The 23337-nt window shown below is 37.3% G+C and overlaps 1 protein-coding gene across 8 annotated transcripts in view; it reads left to right on the top strand.

The window, feature by feature from the left end:
• Positions 1-23337, top strand: part of TENM1 (teneurin transmembrane protein 1) — a 579830-nt gene that overhangs the window by 357177 nt on the left and 199316 nt on the right. For 7 of the 8 annotated variants that reach the window (XM_057425125.1, XM_057425126.1, XM_057425128.1 and 4 more), the window contains one exon: positions 8692-8952. The exons of the other annotated variant lie outside the window; for it this stretch is intronic. In XM_057425125.1, the coding sequence (XP_057281108.1) occupies positions 8692-8952 (261 nt within the window). The remainder of the gene's footprint in view (positions 1-8691; positions 8953-23337) is intronic. 8 annotated transcript variants of the gene reach the window in all.

The following is a 23337-nucleotide window of genomic DNA, read 5'->3' as shown; positions in this document are numbered from 1 at the left end:
CATGGAAGAAGCAGCATCCTCCTTCTCTACACATTGTTTGCCCAAATGTCCCGCTTGCATATTTTTCCTAACCCTTCTGCTTGTGGAGGCTTGAGAGGAAAGTAAAGCCTTACTTACTAAATTCTGCAACTTGCTACTATGACAGAGTACTTGCAAAAGGCAAAATGCAACATAAATGTATTTATGTTGCATAAATTCACATTTTTATGTGAATATAATTCACATACAACCTTCTTAGAAAGCCCTTGTGATAAAACCAAAATGGTCAAACAGAACGCCTCCTGCTTAGCGCTGAAGGTGACTATACCTAGGCTCTGAAAAGCTGCCCGGGTGGAAGTTGCAGGCTGTAGGGCTTCCAGTGGAGGGCAAGAGCCTCATGCTGAGAGCAGCTCATGGGACCTCACACCCTAGAAGAAGCTGTTGTCCTGTTTTTCCTTGCTTCTGTGATGGCAGAACAGTGACAGGAGCAACTGGTCTTCGGGCTCTTGCGCCCAAGGCACTGTTCTCCTGTTCACTCTGTAAACACAGAAGGTGATGCTGGTGGCTGCCTTACACATTACACTTCCTTTAAAGGACTTTGCCTCTACGTGCTTAGACCTCTCTGTAACACCTGCTCCACTGCCAATACTTATTCCTCATTTTCAGCATTTTTAACAATTTGTCAGTTGGAATGGGCCAACTTTGTCAGTGCTGCCTTGCAGAAACCTTCCCCTCGCTTGTGCTACTTCATATCTGAAATAACTCAGTCACTGACCATTCACTGAAACTGGCACAGTGTGACCAACTACCTGCCTCCAGTTGCTGTCTGCCCCTCATTCATGCCACTTCAGAGGAAAATGGGTAGCGGTATCCTTGATACTCTCTGAAGCAATCTTAAAATTACATTAGAGCTTCATACTTCTTGGTGGAAGTTAAGGTGAGGAGCTGAGTTACTCTGTGGTCAGTCTGAGTTTCTGTCTATTGAATATCCCATCAGTAAAGGGGAATGTTTCTGATAAATCCCTGTTGGTATTTCTAGAAGTTTTTCCATCTTCATGAAGATAGGCACTTGCCAGATGCTTACTCTGTGAGGGTCATAGGGACCTGAAGCCGAAGCGCTACCTTCTTCACCTGACCCACTGGATTCACAGAACTGTAAATTAAACCAGATTTTAGATTTCTGGAGTTTTATGTGTGTTGCTTGTAACACTACGTCAGTGGAATTTATAAAGATACCTGCTTCATGCATTTTTATTGTAAAAAGGTTTTGATGCTCATGTATGTAAAGTCAGTGGTTTGACTGGAATTTTAAAAGGGGAACAATTTCATTCTTTTTAGATGCAAAAGGTATATTTTAAAAATATTTTCTAACCCAGAATAAAAACTGTTGGAAAAAAATTATTTCTTAAGTTCTGTTAGAAAGTGATACCTGTCATGAAACCTTTAAGACTGATGTTTGAATGAAAGTGATTCTGCTTTAAATGTAACTGCATTCAGGAGTTACTACCAGAAAAGCATCTCTGAGTTTAATTCAAGTTTATAGGGATATAGAAATAATGTGAAGGAAATTTCACTTTGAAGAATGTTAGTACACAGTTTACACTCTGTTTAATAATGATGTTAATCTTTCTTCTCTTCAGTGCTGTAGAGGCTTTGAAACAAGTTAAAAGCACACACAACCTTAACTTTGCCTGTTGAAAATTGTAAATGTGCTAAGCTAAAGCTATCAGTACTCTGTTGTTTCTCACACTGTGGTTAATCTTGAGGAAGAATATTTGTTCATATTAAACTCTTCCAAAGAGAAAATGCTGTGGATGATTTGATTCATAGTTCTGCTTCCTTTGTGAACGTTTTGTCTTGCTTCTTTTATATATACATATATATATATATATATATATATAAAAACTGAAGAAAATCTATAGGCTAAGGCTGTGACTAGCTTTAATTTTGAAAAATTAATTACAAGAAAAAAGGATCCATCATCTTCTGTTTCCATGAAGCACATACACAAATGACAAATCTTGTAACTGAAAAATTATTTCAGTACTAAGAAACCTTTAGATTCTTCAAAGAAAATTGTAATGATTTGCTCTTAGAATAGAGTTTTTGGAAACAGAAAATATTTTCTCTTGAAAATTCTTTATTTCCCAATAGATTTTTTGCATATGGAGAATTAAATTGTAATTGAATGTATTGTAAGACAGACTTTTTCAAAGTGTATTTCAACTGTAGCATTAGAAGAACTTCACAAATGTTACAGAGGTTCTTTCTCATCTTCAATAATTAGATAATTTTTTTTTACTCTTGTCTTTAATAGGGTAGAGTTAATGTGGTCATTATTTGACATTAAGTACATTTCCTTTATCAGGAATTTAGGTTAAATGCTAACTCCTCGTATTTGCTATGATTTTATAACTGTAAAATTTATTAAAAGAGATATATATATGTAAGTACATGCAGTAGAAATTTCTCTTTAATACAGTCTTATGCTTGGAAGTAGCTCACCTCGGAAAGCCACACTTAGGAATAGGAAAGGCTATAGGCATCAATACTTAAGATGTATTTAAACCTGAAGGACTGAAATCCTAGTCAGTCTAATAATTACAGCATTGCTTCCTAAATTAAACTGAGACCCACCACACCCCCATTGTAGCTCCAAAAGCCTTCTCTCTGGCATCTTGCTAGTTCCCCTTGAAAAGCAAAATCTCTAACATGAAAAATTTCCAATAATCTGCAAAAAGATTATTCCACTTGTGTGGAAAAAGTTTGTCTATGTCCTCCCAGGATCGGGATGATTTCCATGCAGAATTTGAGAAGCTCATTTCCTTATTCATGTTGATTTTAATAACAATAAAAATAAAAAGTAATAACTGAGAACTCCTGGAGCAGTTTTAAAAATAGGTTCAGTCTGCTCCTGTCCTCTTTCTTTAAGCTTGAAGAATTAGCGTGATGAAGGGACTAAGAAGATATCTCCTGTGAGGCATGGGCTGGAACCTCATCCTCTGGTTCCTCTGGGGAAGGACTTGAGGAATAAAGAGTTTATTTTTTTCTCATAAATTTTGCAAGTCAAAGAATTTCCTGCAAGTGCAGCCTAATCCCATAGCTGCCTAATTTGCAAATTTCATGAAATTCCTTAGTGTTATAGCAGACTCCGATTCCTCTTCTATTCCTCCTTTATTTGTAATTACCATCATTTTTAACTTTGCTAGCATCTGTGGTGGTAACTGGAGATCACTGGAAGAAAATAAAACTACATCGATAAGGAAAAGTTGAAAATGTGCATTATGATGCATGTAATGGATAACTATAAAACCTCAAATAGTATCTTTTATGTGCATATTTTTTGTGTGTAATAGGTATATAATTTTTTTTTAATTAAAATATGTGCAACTGAGAATCTGTTTTGGGCTGTGGTAATAATTTAATTGGTGATAAACATGAAATTTCTGAAGCAAATTAATAGTCAGTATAATGTGCTTTTGCAAATTAATTGATTTTTGGCCTCTTCCTCAATGATTTGCATATGAATGGTTATTGAAGCTTAATGTCTTTGAATTATAATGTCCTAGGAAAGTTGTAGCATCTTCCCAACATGGAAACAAGTGAGAACTTTGACTAAGTGAAATAGGAACACACACAGACATTCAGTCATCTAGCAGGTTGTGTTGCACAAATGACTTTATGAAGTAGCTTAAGATCTTTGCCTGTTTAATTCTCAAGTCCGGTGTACCGCCAGTAAACCATGGTCCTTAGGTGAGAAATGAGAAATTTCAAGGGCCATTGAACACAGTGAATTTAGCAGAGTGCTCAATAGCCCTCAAAATTTCTCATTTAGGAAGGTGCATATGTACTGCTTCCAAAAATGAATGTGAACTTCACTTTCCCCATTTGATTTACATTTCTTCCTCCCTTCTTACCTCCCTCCCTCTCTCTCTAAGACTCATGCCATGAGTAGCTGGTCTGCCTTTCTTCTCATTTGGAAGCACATTCAAGGCACATGCTGATTAAACCCATTGGCACAAGTTCAGAGTGTGAAACAACATGCACAGATTCACAGTATAATGCTAGAAAATCCCAGTCCCTGCACTAGCCTCAAAACTGCATGTTTGGTATATTCTTCCCTTGCATTCCCATTACCACTCCTTCAGACACCAGCTGGTAACTAATATAAACATGATGGTATTCAGGTTAATGTTTATTATTTGCCTTTCTGGAATTCCTAAATGTAAGTTGTTAATTGTACTGGTGGCTAAGTAGATGCTGTAGCAAATAAATACTTGGTGGGTGTATCTGAGTTTTCAGTAGTGCTCTGTTGGTGAGCAAACTTGGAAGCAGCATTAGATCTGGCTGCCCGTGCAGCTGCCTGATTTTCATATCAACATGAGTGCCGTAAATAGCAAAAGCACTGTTGCCCCGTGGGGACAAACTTCTCTTTATCTGCTCGTCTCTTCAGATTTTTTTATTTTATTTTATTTTTCAGTAAAGTTGCTTAAAGGTAGAAAGAAAAAGATCTGTTAATTGAAATAGTGATTTATTTTTTTAACGCACTCAGACTTCTTTCCTTTTCTTGGTCATTAGATAGTTTACATTTCTTTATACATATCAGTGAGGAAAATAATACTTTTATGTTTAACAGCTGTGTTGCAATAGGCTCCATAGGACTCCAGAGGTGAAAGTCCTATTGTGATCTATATGATTTCAACTGCAGCCTTTTTAACTCTGTCCACAATTCCTGTGAAAAGTTGAATTTTGTATTAATGTTCCCTCACTTCTCCTGTGACTATGTCTTTTTGGTAAGACTAACTCTATCGTTAAACCCACTTGAACTTTATCTCCTTGCGGAGATATGTAGTATTATAGGTAATAAGGTTAGATATGCAGACTAAAAGCAGCCGCTTTTGGAATTCTAAGTGCTTTTCAGAAAATACATCCCATAGGAGTTAAAATAATGCAAAGGCTTGTATACTTAAGAAATAAACTATTAAGGTAATATATTGCATTACACTTCAGTTGAATATGAGTTATAGTATTAAAAAGTCTTTATTTTGCTCTACCAGAAAAAATCGGCTAAAACACTTGAGTAAGTTAGCTGCTACATTTTGAATTAACATATAGACTGAAGGGTAAATTCTGTGCTTCTTAAACATGTGTAATCTAATTAGCATTTGTGAGATTTACTGGGATCTACTTTCCCCTTGGCATACGCAATTGCAAACAGGGAGAATGTGGGCTGCAGGCTGCTAGGGGCAGACGTCTGCCTGGAGTGGACATCCATGTGGAGAAGCGCCTGCATGCTCACTCCCTGGAGCCCTGTCAGCAGCTGACATGGTTCATGAAGTTCAGAGAGTTGTAATTATGGAGAAGTTCCTCAGCTGGTGAAAACAGGTAGAAATCTGTTTTGAAGGGGGAGGTTCAGAATATACTTCTTGAGATCACAAGGTGTAATGTAGTTGACAGATCTACTCTAAGAACCCTGGGTTGCTGTTGTACTTCACATAAATCTAAGTTAAAAAAAATAGGATAATGCTGGGTTTTGAGATAGTTCAAAATTTAAAAAAAGTTACAAGACAGGTTCACTGGAGGTTATTTCTGCAGTGTGAGCCTCAGTCAAAATAGAGACCAGTATAAAGGCTGATAATTAATCCTGTTGGCTTTCTTATTTCTTGAGGAAAGAATTGTGTTTTTCAATATAAATTGGTCTTGATGTACATCAATAGACTACCCTCCTTTGGAACTACCTTCTCATTAGCACTTATGAGAAGCACTAAAGACCTGCTAGTCTCTTTAAACGCAACTGTCCAAATGTAGGAGTCTAATTTACTTCCCTTGAATTTTATATGGTTTTAGCAGCTGAATCTTAATTTTCTTTGATAATGTACTTCTTTAAATGGCAGTACAGATTTATTCCTCTTTTTATGTCTTCTGCTAAAGCATGTGTTAACCATCATAAATTTTTGATGGAGTGGACAGCATGGATGGTACCCCTGCATGTGACAAGCCTGCTCATTGCTGGCTGTGAGCAAGCAATACCAGCAAGATTTGGCTTTTACCTTTCAGAGCAGAGGTGCAGAATGTGGAGTGAAGCTCCTGTTACTTTTATATAGTAGCTCAGCTCAGTTAAGCAGAACTTTAAATCGGCTGTTTCACCAGAAAGCATTGACTTATGGCTTTGTTAGTGAAAAATGTTTGGTGAAATAGTGGCATCCACAACCTCAATTTAAATGAACAGTGTAGTCCTTTCAGGGTGGAGTAAAATAAGCTGTTTTGCATGATTCAGTCTGTATTTCCTTGATACTAGGCTCCGCGTTAGTAATCCGGGACTGCTGCTGGCTTTTTAATTCCTGGTTTATGTACAAGTCCTTTTTGCATTTGGTTTATGTGCACCATTTGGAGCCATATTTGTATAAAGATGGTTTTATTCACCGAGTACTTTCAAAAAGAGAGTGAAAAGTAGGGATGTAATGCAGCTGTGGTGTTTCAGTGTTCAACATCAATAGCTGCACTCTTCATGTCATACAAAGATTTGGTCCGTGCTGTCTGTTAAACCAAGTGGAGCTTGTTTGTTGTGTATATAATAAATAATGAAAATGATACTTAAAAATAGGACATTTTATGAGCAACAGTGGTTTTAATTGCATCTTGGCTTTGTGAGATTGTTTCTGTGTCTCTTATATCCCGTGAGCTTTGAAAATCTCAGAAACACAGGACTTCTCTACAGACTGCGTTTTCCATTTATTATCTTAGCTATAGGGGAAGGAGAGATTTTCCCAGAAGGTCTTACAGCTTTCTCGCCGTCTTACAGATCTTGCAGTCTCTCTTGCAAGCATCTGCATAGGATTGAGAACCAGTAGCATCCAGTCTCATCTTACATTTGTGTCCACAAGCACTGCCTTAAACTACTTTTCCTCTTTTGTTCTACCCATCAGCCAAGTGCCAGTGGTAAACAGGCCCCAGAGAACATGCAGAACACTGCATTACAGTGGTAGATAAAGTTTAAATGCCAGATATTCCCTCTACTGCAAAAGCTGTGTAGCTGCTTCTAGGCATCTTGACTATTTTCTCTAGCTGTCTCCATCTAGACTCACAGTCAGCCTTGAGGCATTTGCAAGTCTTGGAGAAGAGAGCTAGTGAAGGTGGCCTGTGTTGCAGCTTCTCAAGTGTAGGGCTGAGAGCAAGTCCTGTGGACAAGGGGAAGAGATCAGAGAGGTGATGGAACACTGTGGAGGCCTCAGATCCATCTTGCGGCTCCAAAAGGAGCAGTGAAGTCCACTGCTGCTGGGAGAGGCCAGCCAATGCTGTGACAACACCAGGGAGACAGGGTCACCTTCCAGGACTCTTGCACTGGGAAGTGTGGCCATGGCCACTTCTTTCTGTTTGCTGCCCACCTTTTTCCTCTGCCCTCTAGAAAAGAGGTTGCCATTTCCTGAGCATAAAACCAGCCTCTGTGGGCTGTCACTACAACTGAGACGTTAAGGAATGTTTTGATGGAAAGATACAGGGAGATAGATGACTCAAAATTGAGCCACCTCAGCATATTCTGCTTAGCACTTCTTTTGTAGTTTTTGGTTCATACCTTCAAGAAAATACCAGGGCTTTTTGTTATTTGGGAGAGTGTGCTTAAAGTAAGAACTGTTCCTCTCACTGACTGGTAAGTGGATTAGTTTGGCAAATTAAAGCTTTATTTAGGATGACAGTAGAAGAGAGTGTTTGTCCTCAGTCTCTATCAATGAACTCTTGTCTCCAGTGTTTCTTTTCTAGAAATTGGAAGAATACTGTATGCATGTTTGATATTGTATTTAGTCTCTCAAGATGGCATCCCAGGTCTGCTGTTCAATTAGGGAGTGTAGTTCTCTAATCCTTATTTAATTAGAACTCCTTGTCTTACTCCCTGGGAGTTGCATTTGTAATTGGATTCTCACAAGTGAGAATATGCAGAGGCTACCTCAAAGGGAAGTTATAATTTGATGATGTGTGTTACTCACCTGTAGTTCTTCGAGAATGTTTCCTCTGCATATTCACATGATGGGTTCTGTCCATATTCTGTTTGTTACTGGAATTCTACTGCCCTACAGTTGCGGTGTTTAATAAGAGTAACTGAAGTATGGAGCACTGTACAACTCTTTAAAATCTCTGATTGCTTGGTGTCATCAGATGGCACTTGTACAGTCCTAGTAGTCACTGCTCTTCTAGGAAGTTCCTGTAGGTCACCAGCACTGGAGAGCCAAAACCCACTGCTGTGAATATGCAAGGACAGCACTCTCAAAGAGCAAGTCAATGGTAAGTTCCTTTCATTGTCTTCAAATATTTCAAATGTTGCTTTGTTAATTCTCTGTTTGCAAATTTGCTGTGCATTATTGAGATTAATTTTACTGCTGTTGCCTTTCTGGCAAAAACCAAGAAAGTGTCTGTATTTGTGAGTACTCACTTCAGTTGTAAATTGATGTACTACTATCAGCATGTGGGTGTGTACACATATTTGAGCTATAATATATTTCTATCAGACAAAAAGGCACAATTACAGTGCAATATTATAGATTTTTGAGTCACACACTTCTAGTTGTATTAGATTAGATAGCACAGTGAGTTGTTGACAAAAGAAAGTCTATTAATAGTATTAGCCGTGTTAGTTCTCGAAACTGATTCTCCAAAAGAAAACCAAAGGTAAACTGCTTTTTGCTTCTAAACTTTCTTCTGAACTTTTGTTTTTTCCAGACATGGAATTCTGTGAGACTCCCCATATTCTGTGCTCTGGCTATCAAACAGAGTTACATGGTGTAGCTGAGCACAGTTACCCACTAGAGGCGGGCTCAGATGTGGATACTGAAACAGAAGGTGGTGCATCCCCGGAACATGCCCTGAGGATGTGGATGAGGGGGATGAAATCAGAACACAGCTCCTGTTTGTCAAGCCGGGCAAACTCAGCATTGTCCCTCACTGACACTGACCATGAAAGGAAGTCTGATGGGGAGAATGGTAATAAAGAAATGCATCTAATGTATTGAATAGAAGTAGTAATCTATTTGAAATTTTCTTCTACTTAATTTTTATTTTCCTTTTTGCTTTATTTTGTTTTCTTTCTTTCCCCCATTCCTTTTTTAGGTCTCTGTATTATAAGAAAGGTGAAAGGGTTGTTTGGTATGTGTGTTGCAATTATAGTGTAGATGGAAAGTAAGTCAAGAAAAATGAAACAATGCTTTTGTTAAAACATCATTCTTCTAGAAACTGCTTACTGTCCTACATTCTCTATTTTTATGCCATAGGACATTTATCATTTGAGCTTAGTGGCCTATGAATTAGGTTCTAAAATAAATCTGTACGTGCTACATTTATGTCATGTTTTGTGTAGAACTGATCCTGCATGTGCTGGCTTCTGGGCATAAAGACTACAGTCAGGTGACTTCAGAAAGGCAACCTGGAATCCTAGATGCTCTTTTTACCTCTAATTTCAGGCTACACCTGAAGACATGCCCTTATCAGCAGGACAGAGTGAACAGGTCTTCATCGTCTCAGTTCTGTATATCTCCGTATATGGCAGATGGGTTTTGGGGCTAGGTTTTGCAGGGGGATTGGGTTATTATTTTGTTTTTAAAAGAAAAAAAAATTCTCTTTCAGGATGCTTTTACTTATTTGTTTCTCTTGTGATTTAGTGTGTAACAAAATTAATGAAAATGTGCTCTAAATGTTTCCTGAAAGAGTATAGTAAGTAAACAAATTTATCATGCTTAAGATCAGCATGCTTACTGCATATTTTAATTTCTGTGTTTAATAGCTACATGTTACAGCAGGTCTATATGTCAGGTCTCAACGTAATTAAATACATATTTTTAAACAGATAAGAGATAGGGGAACCAGTGAAAGTGGCAGATTGACACTCTGGTGTTGACAGTGATACAATTTAGTAATCATAAGATGAAAGTCACTTCTGTCATGAATGTCATTTCTATACTTACGTGTTATGAATCTGTCAAATACGAGGCTGGTAATTTAATTATAATTTCATCTGCTTGTTTTCAATACTAATGATAATGTCCAATATATGTTCAAAGACATTAGATGATCTGAATGAGTGTAAAAAAAAAAGTTTTATGGCACAGCTCATTTTTAATTAAATACTCCTTTGCGGGCTAAGCACTCTGCACTGTCCCATTGCATTGTGTTCCCAGAATCTGTTAATTTTCAGATGCCACCCACTTGCAGGACAGCCAGTGGATGACTGCTTTCTAGCTTCCTGCTTTTGCCATGTTCTGTGGGGGATCCATCCCCTGTGAAGTGTTGTTGCATAGGGGTCTTTTGTTTGGTTTTTTTTTCAGGTTTGTTTTTCCCTAAGACATTTGGTTTTAGACAGTGACTGAAGGAATTTAATCCAGTCTGCCTGGAATTGGTTGTCCTTAACTATGAAAATGGTTTAAAGTGAATGCTCCCTGAGAAAGGAATATGCATACTTGTATCCTTCATACTAAGAAATACCATGTGATCACTTACATCTTAAGGTGCTAGGAAGCCAATGTATTGAAAGTCGATGAAGCATATAACCAAGTTATATGTGTTTCAGTCTGTAATGCAGTGGTGCAGCTGGGTGTTTGTAATGTTTTGCTAGCCATGCAAGTTACAGTAAAGTCATGATATAAATGGAAATTATTGCACGTAGTAAAGGAAATGCTTTTGTTACCTTCATTATCCCACGTGGACGTGGCAGGAACCACAGGTTAAGTGTTGTTAAGGTAGGGGCACATGATCATTGTGCTTCACCAACAAAGAATTAAGTGATTCCTTCTTAAATGTTTGTCTCAGAGAGTTATTTTAATCAAACTTTTTTCCTACATGGTCTACAATAGAACAGAATAGTCCTTTTGCATGAGGCTTTAATATGGGGTACCTTGTAAGCTTTATATCTTTTTAAATCAGGGATTCATGCTTTAGGTACTTGAATACATATTTTACCTAACAGTTGGGAGGCAATATTGAGGTCAAGACTGTGCTGGAAGAGAAAGAAACTGAGAGCACAGGCTCATTTGAACTCTTTAGTTGTCTCCAGGCAGGGTTGACAGAGCAGGTATCAGTGCTTCCTGTGGTGTTGAGTCATTATAATGATTACTGTCTTGAAAGTTAATGTGGATAAATTTGAAGACAATGATGGTTCAAGCAGTATTCATGTGTACTATCTAGTACTTCACAGGTAAATCCGTAGTCGAGATTCCTGATCCAGTGATTACTGTGTTTTGCATCTGGGTAGACACTCGGTAACAAAGCACTCTTTTGAGTACAGAAATTCGTAAATCTCTACTTAAATGAACTAATAGGTGGCCCATCTTTCTGTTTCTATGCAGTCATTGGTGCCAGAGGCTTTTTCAGAGAACCACAAGTGTCACGTTTGTCCTCGTCAGTTCCTGCCATGGAAGTAGACTTTGTGCCAGTCAGTAACTTCTGTTGTGTGAAAATGGGCAAGCACAGAAGATCAGTTGCAGGAAGTTCATGAAATGCTAGTTTCCATGATCGTGTCTGATTATCATAGAAATAGGTATTTAGAAACTCTGGCTTTCAGAGGGCATGTGAACACAGCTATTAGAGTAAAATTAATGAGGAGAATATAGTTGTTGAATTGTTTGAGAACACTAATTGCTATTATTGCCTGTATCTTGTAGAAGTCAATTGTTTTTTGTTGTTGGGGTTTAGTTTTGGTTTGGTTGGGTTTGGGATTTTTTTCCCTCTATAAGCATTCCCTTTTTCCTGTATTCTGCTACAATGCAGAATAGTTTTTTTTTGTAGTGACATTAGGACAGCTGTGTGTGGACCATGGCAGACCTGCTTTCAGGACATTCTTTTGCATTACATTGATTTGAAGCATATATACTTCTGCAGATTCTATGTAGATGTTCCTTAAGTTTCTCGTATTTATTCAAAGCTCTATCAGGAGGTTCCCTGGCACAGGATATATACTTCATTAGGTATTCTGAGTAGCCCAGTTTGAGAATTTATTCGAGGTTTATTTTCCTTCATAGACACACCAACTCTGTCATAATCACTGTTTAAACATTTGGCAGGTTGTTTTGGCAGCGTTGAACAGATTGTATGAAACACCAACATTCCCATTTAAATTAGTGTTGTCAATGTTAATGGCAACTAATAATAGCCTGTTAGCACACAGACTGCCTTCGGCTTTGCCTGAGGCTAAGCAAAATATATATTAACTGCAAGTAATGAATGACCAATTTCTTGGGGATCATTTCTTATCTTTGATATAGTATAAATAGCTCTATTTAAACATGAACAGTGTTACTCTACAGTATGTGAATGTAAATTATCAGACAGAAACACTGCAGAATAACAATATCAAAACCAGTTACTTTATTCCATTGAAGAAGACTGTACCTACCCTCACTTCACTGAAACAATGGTATCTGGTATTGCAGCATATCAGAACATTGAGTTCAGCGGTTTAGGCTGCCATATTACTGAGCTGGCAAATCTATTTATTTCCATATTTTTCAGGAGTAAAGTTATGCTCCAGGAGAGGGTACAATCCTCATCTACCAAAGAGCAGTTTTCAGACATGTATCTCATACTACCTCATGGATCTGCACCCCACACTAGCTAGTGTACTAAAAGGACTGCAGCCCATTTTGTACCCTTGGATTCTTCCCCAATAAATTGTTGATGCTGTTCTTATGTGAAGGTCTCACGTTTTGGTTTGTGTGATGCCTGTGTAGCGATTAGTTTTACCCCAAGTACATTCACACCATGCCATAATCCATTTTTGAGCCAGGTTTGACTTGTTTGCACAGCCACCACCCCTTTTACTTTTACCTGCAACATCTCGCCTGAAAGCTAATGTGCTACTTGAGCCATTTCTACAATAACACTATTTTTAACCTGTTTTGGGCCGTCAGTTTGTTTTGAAGTGCTTTGAAGGCTGGCTTGTTTGGCTTACTCCTGACATGTACTTAGATGTTCTTAGGCAATTAGTTATTTTTTCTTTACTAAGTAGTGAGGACCAGTAGCAGAGTACTGGGCTCCCAGTGCTGGAGGAGTGAACTGCAGAATGCACACTCAGCCTTGAAGCTCTCTTGTGCTCAGTTCCTTTAGCTAAATTATTTCATGACAACTGGGCATTGGCTATAGTTCACAGCAGTTTTTTTTGAGAGTTGTATCAAGAAATGAAGGTGTTAGTATAGTCTGAAATACCACTGTGGTCATGGAATACAGCTTTAGAGTGCCTGAGATCTGGCATGGGGACTTTTTTTAATAACATATTTTTGTCTTTAAAAACAAAGTAGCAAAGGTGGGGAGGGGACCCAAGTAGAAAAAATGTAGTTGTTTATTTTTTCCTGCAGAAACTATTGTGGAACTTCTTTCTTAACATCAGTAAACAGGACCAGATTCTATTTGGAACAATAATTTTAATAAAATTAGTATTTTTAAACAGCAGACTACAAAGAATAATAATATTAGCCATATCTTAATAAATAGATATAGTAGAAAAATTAGTGGGTTACAGATCAAAGCTGACTTTAATGTCATAGACACATGTAAGATTAATATTGTGTAACATACCTATGTATTTGTTTTATGCTCTGGAAGCAGTGGTCCATTTATCAGAGCTTTTGACTTTCCCTGAATCTCTGGGATTTTTTTCACTTTCATTGCTGGACAGATGGGTGACTTTTGGGCAAGTAACCTCAGCACTTTGCACTTCAGATTCGGTATCTGAACATGATCTGGAAAGGGATAAAGATGCTTAATTAGTAAAAGAAATACTTCAATTGCTGACACTGCATGAGAAATACAGGCTTGTGGATGCTGTAGTTATTCAAACATGGGGAGGATTTAGCTGAGGTTGAGGTTCTTATTTAATTTATAGTGTTTGTCAATAGACCTACTGTGATTCACACCTGTTTAAATTAGACTTGAATTTGGCTCTTCATAAGTGTCTTGTGTTTAATGTAAGAAAGTGAGAGTATTGGGATTAATGTTGCTATTGTTTACTGATATTTTGTAAACAAGCCAGGCATTAAGCTGAGCTCTGGCTTTCTCATTTCTCCAAGAAATTATTACTGACAGCTACATTATAATGACAATACATACTCTGAGAAGTATGCATGTAACTGACTCTCAATGTGGGATCCTGTTTGTAATAACAATGGCTGTATCTGAAGTATTTCCATTAGCTCCCATTCTGTCACTGTCTATTTACAATGGTGCAATTAAGAAATTGAGTTGCAAATTTACAAGTGGAGCAGTTAAGTCAAATGTGTTGGTAGTCTTGGATGTATAAAGGTAAAAAACAGTCTTAATCCCATTCTATATGTGCCATTTAATATTTTTCTCTACATTCCTATTGTGCTTTATTTTGCCTTCTTATTGCAGCATGGATTGAATTCATGTTTGTACATTCCTGTGGGGTGGTTTTAGTCACTTAATAGATTAAAGCAACCTCATCACTTAAAATACGAAGACATTTCTTCAACTTTTCAAGTTTACTGTAGCTTGTCAGATGTTTGATATATGATACTCTCAGGTATTTGACACAAGAGGGCCACTAATCTTCCCTTTAAAAAAAAAAGGGTTTTTTTTGTTTGTTGGTTTTTGCTTTGTTTTTTTTAATTATTATTGTTTTGGGTTTTTTTTTTCTTCTGTTATGGGTTTTATTTTTTTTTCCTTGTAGTGTTTAGGTGGTATTTATGTTGGTTGCTTCAGAGAAGCCTCAGTGTTGGAGGAAGCATATGAATCTCTGCAATAATATAGCAATGCCTTTTGGGGAGCGGTGGAGTGTACATGGACACTGTAACTGCTCTGTTGGAGTTATTAATAGCATAAGATGCTTTTGTTGATCTCAGAGTGGTTCCTTTGGAGATGTTACTGTCTCACAGGGAGCATATAAGTTATCTGAGTTGCTTTGGATAAGTGTGAGATGCTTCTGTAAGCACTGTATCATCACCTCAGTTGTAATATCATGAAGGTTTTGCATTAGAGCCCTTAGTATTTAAGCCATTTATGAAATGGCTCATATATGGGAATTCAGGCTAATGAAGAGTTGTTGTTTGTCCTCATTATGGGGAAAATTCTGCCTTAAAAGGCTTCTGACAGGAGCAGTGCATCTGCATATCTGCTATTTTTATCTTTACAGTTTTCATATGGTATATTAAAATCAATACACAATGTTAAAACATTTCCTTTCTTGTATCTCTCTTTTAAGTAAAATGTACACTAATTCAAAGGCAAATATCAAACAGTATTTAATATTTTACATTAAAGATAAAGAAACAGTATCTGGAATATAGCAGAAGTATATTTTATATTCCATAATCCAAATGACCTTTGCTTACAGCATACTAAAAAGTATCTGTGCATTTGCACAAGTTTGTGTAATATTTTTAGCCCTGCAGTTTTGTTTTCTTTCATGGCTAGCTAAAGAGGGGAGGCAGGGAAACTTGAGGAGAACAGTCAGGTCTAATTTTTAACTCAGAAGCCAGTAACTTGGCATTAAAGCTCAAAAAAAATTGCTTGGCTTTCCTCCCCTGTGTTATGCAGAAAGGATAGTGGATGTGGCTTAACACAAGGACGTCTCTGGACTAGTGTATTGCTGGGAACAGTTCATTCTAAACAATCATCATGTCTATTCTGATGCTTTATTTATATTGTTTTATTATGCAGTTTATAATAACTTTTATTTCTCATCTCGTTTGGTTAAAAGTTTAAAATGTATTAGAAGATCCAAAATCTGATTTACAGAAACAACCTATAGTCATATTTTATATGTGTACCCTTTGGAATAAATGGTTTATTTTCACTTCAATACTAGTGTAGTTTAATCTTTACTTTGAAATATAAGAAAGTCTCACTTACATGTCTTAAAAATGAAAATGTGCCTGACAGTTGGAACCTGGTTTTCAGTTTGGGATGTTCCTCTGAAAGCTGCCAGTGGAACATCATGGGTGAGAAATAAGGCTAATAAGAAAACTTGTGAACTATGATCGTACAAGATTACAGATAAGGCTGCTAGATAAATAAGATCAAATTACACTTATTTAGCTCTTTATACCTTCAGGCAGCATGGTTTTAAATACAAAGGTATCTAGAGCTTTTTCCTTCCCCTAGCAAAATGCTTTTCATCCATTCCAAACTGTAATACTCTGAGATAAAAAGAAAGGATCTAGCAAATAAGTACAGGATTGGTAGGAAAGTGGAAAATACTGACAAATTATCCTTTTAGGGTCTAGCAAGGTTTAATCTAAATATAATTTCTTCTTGATAGTATGAGATCTTGTAAGAATTTATTGTCATCCTACCATGGATGACAAAAGATTGCTCATTCTTCCTCTTCAGCCTTTTTTTTTTTCCATATTAGCCCATTTAATTCAGTGTGTATTAAATTACATGAGAAAGTCTAATCTGCCATTTTCAAATTTGTTAGTATTTCATTTTCTCTTGGGTTTAGGAGTGAGATGAAGATCAGCATAAATCTGTATTATTCAGTTACAAATATTAGCATATCTTCATCTTACAAATGGGAAGTATTGATGGTAGCAAATAGCTTGGGTCAGACCGTCCAGAAGAAACATATAACATGGAAAAAGTGGATGCTTCCTATGGTCGCAAGCTTCACAGTCTTCTAAAAATGAAAGCTAAATGAAATAGCTGTTTCTTATTTCTGCAATAGAAAGTAGGATAGAAATGGGAAATTGTATATGAAATTATAGTTAGTTGGTACAGAATGATGCAGATTTGAATACTGCTTATTTCAACTTGCTTTCCTATACAGATCTTTTAGATATTAATTTTGTTTTCTTCAGTCGTATCTAGTTCTACACTCTGATTTTTATATTTTGTTACATGAACATAAGAGGAATTGTGTATAATTAGCTCTTCTAGAATATAGGTCTTGGAGCGCTGAATAATTCCTGCAGGCTTCTTCCTCTCCCCAACACGTTTTTGGGTAATATTTTAATTAGTCACATATTCTGATGACTAATTATATTTCCAGTGTTCTTTCTTTATTTTAACTTTCTAGTCCAGATGATTTGCAATGTAGATTTATACAGTGCTTCACAACGCTGACTTTCAATTGAGCAGCACATGTCAGCAGCTGATCCTAAGTTGCTCACCATGAGATGTATTGGCAGTACAGAGGAGCAGCCCTTCAGGCATCAGACACCAAATGTTGTAAAGTAACTATGTTCCTTTGCCTTGGGTGTTATCCAGAAAAGGAGCTGGGGAAAGTCAGTGATCTAGAGATTCCTTTACTCCATGAAACCACACTTGCTAAAAGATTTATATGTGGGAGGAAATGCCTTGAAGTGAGGATGGCTTAGGATATCAGGTCAGGGTTGTTCAGCTCTGTTGCTGGAAACCTTGCTAAAAGCTACCAAAAGTGTGTAAGAAACCCAAGGGACATAAAGTTAAGGGTACTTCCAAACTGTATATAGCATTTATTATGGTTCATAGCACTCCTTCCTCCCCACCTCATCAGTTTTTGACATTAGAGGGATTTTGTATCTTTGCTGCCATCGTTAGAAATGTGATCAAGACAGCATGGTGCACAGGAGCTAAAAGAAGAAAAGCATCAGTATTTTAACTACAGGCAAGTTAAGAAAGAAATGTGTGTATCTATTAAGTGTCCTCCTATCCTCAAATGATATGCATGTTGCACAAGTGTGAACACATGAATATCAAATGATTTTGAATTGCCTTGACTCCAGCTACTAGACTTCCTCCTTTTTTTTTTTCTTTCTCTGAAGATCCCATATAGTTTTAGCATTGGTTATGCTAATAAATGCTGCAGTCTATAACTACAGTTTGATGCAGCCAATGTTGTCTTTTCTTAGGGGTATATTTGCGGAACAGTTGAATGTTATTGATGAACTGTTAATTTCCTTTTGGCTTTTGAATCTAGTCATTGTGATGAACATTACCAAATGTTGCTTTGGGCTTGTTTACATCAATGTAGCAAGCATGTCACTTGCTTTGAAGCTCAAATGAATTCACATTTGTAAATGAGCTTGGAATATTTCATGGTGATTTATTCTTGTCTATTCCAAAATACGTTACATTTCCTATCAACCAAGTACAATGGCCAAGGAAGAGTCGAAGGTATATTTCCTGTAGGAGCGGATGAGGCCATTTGTTTAATTAACCTAATGTTAAAGATAGTTTTCTTGGGATATGGTGTGCTTGCCTACAGGATATTCAGCATTTTGTTGCTCCACGTAACTGCAAGGTTGTTTAGCACTGGTGGGTTGTTTGCCATCAGCAACAGTATTAAGTGACTCTCTCCTGTGCTGTCAAGCCTTGCAATGCCTTTGTCTTAGGGAAAGACAGCAAGCAAAAAGGGAACTTCGTGCCACAAACACACCCAAAGTTTTCCATAATTAGTCAGTGGATTAAAACACATTTTATTGAAAAGGTGTTACTCACATCTTTCAGTGTAGCTTTTAAACTGCAGTATGATTTTCCCTCTCTGCCTACAGTTATTTTTTGAGTAAAATGTAAAATGTTAATTCATACATGCACTTTGTATGTACCAAAGTCATGGTAAGTGTTGTTTAGATTTGAATGCCCTTCTCATTGCTTTGTCAAACAACAATTTCAAGTGTCACTTTTGGCTTGTGAACATCATATTTGATTATTTTTTCCCCAAAGAGTGCTTTTGAGATAATAAACTTCCTTGTTTTGTCCAGTCATGCTCTTTCAGAGCAAGTATTTTGCTGTTTGTTGAAGTGGTGGAATCATAATGCATGCTTTGAATTTGTATTTTTCTGCATAGTTTGGTATAAGCATACCTCCAGTTGCACAGTCAGAAAGTATCTGATGAAGTTTGCTTGAATCATACTGGATTTGAATCTGCTTGAACTGTTGATGTTGAGATCACTTAACAGAGCTGCTTGCTAGTCATTCATTGTTAATGGGACCTGATGAATGGTGCAGTATTTAGCTTGTCACTAGAGATTTTTCATTTTTCAGCCTGAATTGAGACAAAGAGTCATCCCATCCTTCTGTGGTGTAGTGAGAGAGGAGGTAGAAGCTGCTGTTCTGAGAAGATGCCACCCTTGGTTATTAACGGTGGATGTTTGCTCATACAGTTGGTACAGTTCAGGTTCTGCCAGCTCCCTGCTGTCTTTTGGTGTCTTTTCAGTGCCAGTGGTGTAGGGGGTGCTGCAGTCCTGAGAAATCTGCCTACTTTAATAGGAAGACAATTTGAGAGATGGTCTGTGGTGCAGGTGCATGAGGAAGCCATTGCATCCCACCTCTCCCTTGCCCCAGTTCAGCATCAGACTACTTCAGAGTTTTGTGCCTTTTTAAAAAAATCCTCAGCCCTTCCCAATCGCGGCTCAGAAATGGGTAAGAACGCCCTGTTCCAGTGCTTCTCCCCTGCTTCAATAAAGAACCATTTTGTGTTCTGTTTTGTGTGACTCTGTAGGCTAGCAACTGCTGGTGAGCACTTGCTCACCACAAGTGCTGAAGTGTGCGCAAGTGCGAAGGTGGGCATAGTGGCTACAGTCTGGCCAAATGTTTTTCTTCCAAAATGTCTGTTAATTACTCGCCATTCAGCATTGCAGTTCTTCCTTTCTAACAAGGGAGCTGCCCAAATGCTCTTTTATGATGTGCTCAGTGTGTCTACAGCTATCTTTTATGTCTTTGCCCATGGGGAAAAAAAATAATTGAGTCATTCTTCCTCAAGCCTGCGTGGCTGTGTGTTCAGTCAGTGCAGTGTGCATCTCGGCATTCCTATTGATGGTTGCATTGATTATTTTTATTCTAGCCTGTGATTCTGTCTCCATTCTAGCTTTTTAATTTTTACAGTTCACTTCCTTTTGAACAGCAAATTCAGCTGGTTGGTTTTGTGCATAGTTTGTTACAAATATAATCTCCTGAATACAGATTTCTCCATAGTAGCTAATAACCTACAGTACTTGAAAGCTCCTTTTTCTTTTTATAACCTGCCTCTTTTCCAATACATTTTCTGATTACCGCACTACAGTTCAATTTTTATTGGATCATTTTAGAGCACAATAATTCATTTCTGATCCCTAGTACCTCTTGTCCGTGTCTAAAGTGCTCCACATTATTTCAGTCACTCATTTTTGTTTACATCTTTTCTCTGAAGACAGTCTTCTGCTTTGTGTCTCGAAATATCATTCTGGCTGGCATCACCATTCTAGTCTTGCGTTACCCAATTTCCTTTTAATACAAAATCAAATAGAAAGCATTTTCTGTACTTTACGAGCCAACCGCAGCAGAATTTTTAGAGCTTTCTTGTAGGTATCTTGCAACTGGTTAGTGGCTAATAATGGCAAACCCTATAAATCATCAAAGATCTGGAAAGTAATAGGAAGAAAAGAAAAAAAGTAGAAATGCTGATTATATGCATTTTAATGTATTTTTAAACAATACTGCAGCTATACATACAATACAATAAAAAATGTTTAAATGCAATTACTTTAGAATTTAGGCAATGCTTATTAATGTTAAATATAGAGCCACGACAAGTAAACAGTCTAAATCAGTTGACGTTTTGGATAAATCTTCATGGAAGTCTTTTTTCATTCATTGCTTCTATAATAGATTAGAACCATTTAGCTACCTTCTGCTTGGGAAAAGGTTAAAAAGCAAAATGCGTTTTTCTTCACATTGCAGCAAGCTATATCAAAGCCTGCAGCTTCAGTTAGGTTTTTCTCTCAGGCTCAGTAAAACTCTTAAGATACTGAATCATAGTCAAATTTATGGCAAGAAGTCTCTGGTAAGGGAAGTGGCAATAAGTTGTCATTTTCAAAGAGATTTTTCAAAGATTATTTTCTTCCAAAGCTTTATGTTTGTGTGGTCATGAAACAAAATATAATTCCTGGCTGTGAACTCCTGTAGATTGATCTGGGCTACAGACAGCTGGCAGAGCTCAGGTTGTATGTTCCCACTGGGGAAATTCACATTAGGAGTCAGAATGCAGAAACAGAAATAACCTGCAGCCAGCTTGGAAGCAGTGAGGATAGTTCACAAAGTGGAGATGTTTGGCTGTTAGCTTTGCCAGCTCAGATCATGTTCTGATGATGATCTTTGACAGCAGTTCCCTATATCGCCAAGGAACCATAGTTTCTTTCACTAATATCCCTGACATTGCTGCCCTTTCAGTATATAATGATGGAATTTGCAGTTTTGTATGCCCATGGGAAAAAAATCAGTAGTTGAATGCTCTTTAAAGTATAGTTGTCAAGTTCAGGTGTTCATCGTAGCCACCAAAAATAAATGACAGGAGCTTCCCATCCTGCTGCTTTCCCTCCTTCCTGTCATAATGTTCTCTGGTTGCTTGCCTCTCTTCAAACCTCCTCATGGCCTCTGAGGGCATCAACACATTTCTGTGGTGATGTTGGTAAGGTCTTTGATACTATTCTGAAGCTTGAATCCAAAATAAGTATCAGTGTGCTGATAAAGCTGAAAAACCAAGCTAACTCAAGTCAAGAAGTGGGAACATGAGGCATTAAATTAGTTTTTAAATGTCTGATAATTTCACAGAGCAATCATTCCTGGAGAAGTAGAGGACCTGCTAGTACTCCTGTGATACATAGAGCGAGCTTCTGAAGTGTATGTTGACCCCTGCGTACGTAGCCTTCTAGGTTGCAGATTTAGGGTTGGCTGCGTTCCTTATTCTGGTAGGTGGGGAATACACTGCTGCTCTGATTCAATACAGCTGCTTGAGTCCTGGCAGCATTTGTACACCTCCTAAGTAAAAGTAGTTGCACTGGTATCAGTCATCATCAAATTAAAAAGGTAAGCAGGTAAGAAGTGTAGAATTCGTCTCAGTTGATAAATTTGCTGTTGGTTTTTAGTTTGACTTGCACAACATCAGCATCTCAATTAATTTGAAAAGTGTTTAAAAATTCCTCAGAATAGAGAGTTCCTCTTCTTGTTTTGATCCATGTGCAAAGACAAGCAAACATCCCAAAAACCAGCTGACTGAGCAGTTAATCATTTGCTCCTGTTCATACGAATAATAATTGTATTTGGAGTTCTTCAGCTGTTTTATGGAAAGCAGCTTGTGCTGGTAATTTCAGAGTTGAACCCTTCTTTGGATGCTTCCAGTGAGCCACCAGAACAGGAAGAAGACAAGTAGGGACTGTAGTCCTACTGGTTGCCTAGAAATTCCCCACTGCTAGTAGGCCTTTCTTACATGCTTACTGGGCTTCACAGATTTAGTTACTTCTAAAAATATTTCTCCTTGTTTGCTTTAGAGGCAGTGATTTGAAAACAGATAATAGGTATTTTTAATGTATTTGCTTTTCTGACTGGTCATTTTATTTCTTTAGGACTAGCAGAACAAGAAACAACCTTCTGCTAATCTAACCTGATTGATTTTAAATGCCTACCAAATTTAGTGGCATTTCATAACTCCACATCTCTAAATGAGTTTCTTTACTTTTCTCTTGAATGTAGCTTGTTTCTACTAGCATGAGGACACTCGGGATTAGTTAGAGACATGCTTCTGGGTCATCTCAGTTATGTGATATGCTGGTAACTGTGACTGAAATTTCTGGTCATCCTAGAAGGAAACAGAAAAGGAGTAGAAAGCCCAGTTTCATTGAGCTGTTGTCTTGGAGGCTGAAACATGACAGATTTGATTGGAAAGCTGTAGTTATTCCCATTCTGCTGGGTAAAATTTAAAACATTTGGAAATACTCTGGTTGTGCTGAGAGCACCAGATTGCCTCTTCTTTATAGGTCTCATAGTATTTCTTTTAAATTCTTATCTATCTTCAGTATGTGCAATGAAGTTTATCAGTTAATGGAATAGTGGAAATAAATACAAAAAACATGCCTAATCAGAGTAAGACACTATTATAGAGACAGGTCACGAGTGAAGGTTTTAGTTAACTGTGTTAACCTTATCACTTGGCAGTTTTCTAATCTCTGAAACACTCCTTCCAGGCAATGATATTTATTATTTGTGTTACAAGAATTCGAATAGATTCTCGTTAAAATCAAGTTGTTTCTTCATATCAGGCAAATATGGTTAAAAGATGAGCCTGTCCTCTGAAGAGCTCAAATGGTATGCATATATGATTTTTATTTCTGTTAATCCTTCACAGGTTCTGAGCTTCATATAATATACATAAAACTTTTTGATTTAGAATTTTGGTTTTAACTGCATTGTTATCCTTATCTGTTATTAAGATGATATCAGGCCAGAATTTTCACAACTGTTTAATTTCTGCACAAGAAAGCTTTTATTGTGTCAAGTTAAATTGTTTTTTATATTTTTATAAAATTTTGTTTGCCGTGTAGTATTTTGTAGAAGTTATAACGGGTGGGATAGGGAAGTGGAGCAGCCCATTGAAAGTAGTCCTTGCTCCCTTTATTGCTGGTGTCTGTGTTT

This window comes from Pezoporus wallicus, unplaced genomic scaffold (assembly GCF_028554395.1).
Source record: "Pezoporus wallicus isolate ANWC-B61680 ecotype Strahan unplaced genomic scaffold, APGP_CSIRO_Pwel_v1 scaffold_6445, whole genome shotgun sequence".
In the NCBI taxonomy this organism is placed as follows: Eukaryota; Metazoa; Chordata; class Aves; order Psittaciformes; family Psittacidae; genus Pezoporus; species Pezoporus wallicus.
Note: the sequence above shows the minus strand (reverse complement) of the source record. Positions and strands in the feature narration are given on the sequence as shown.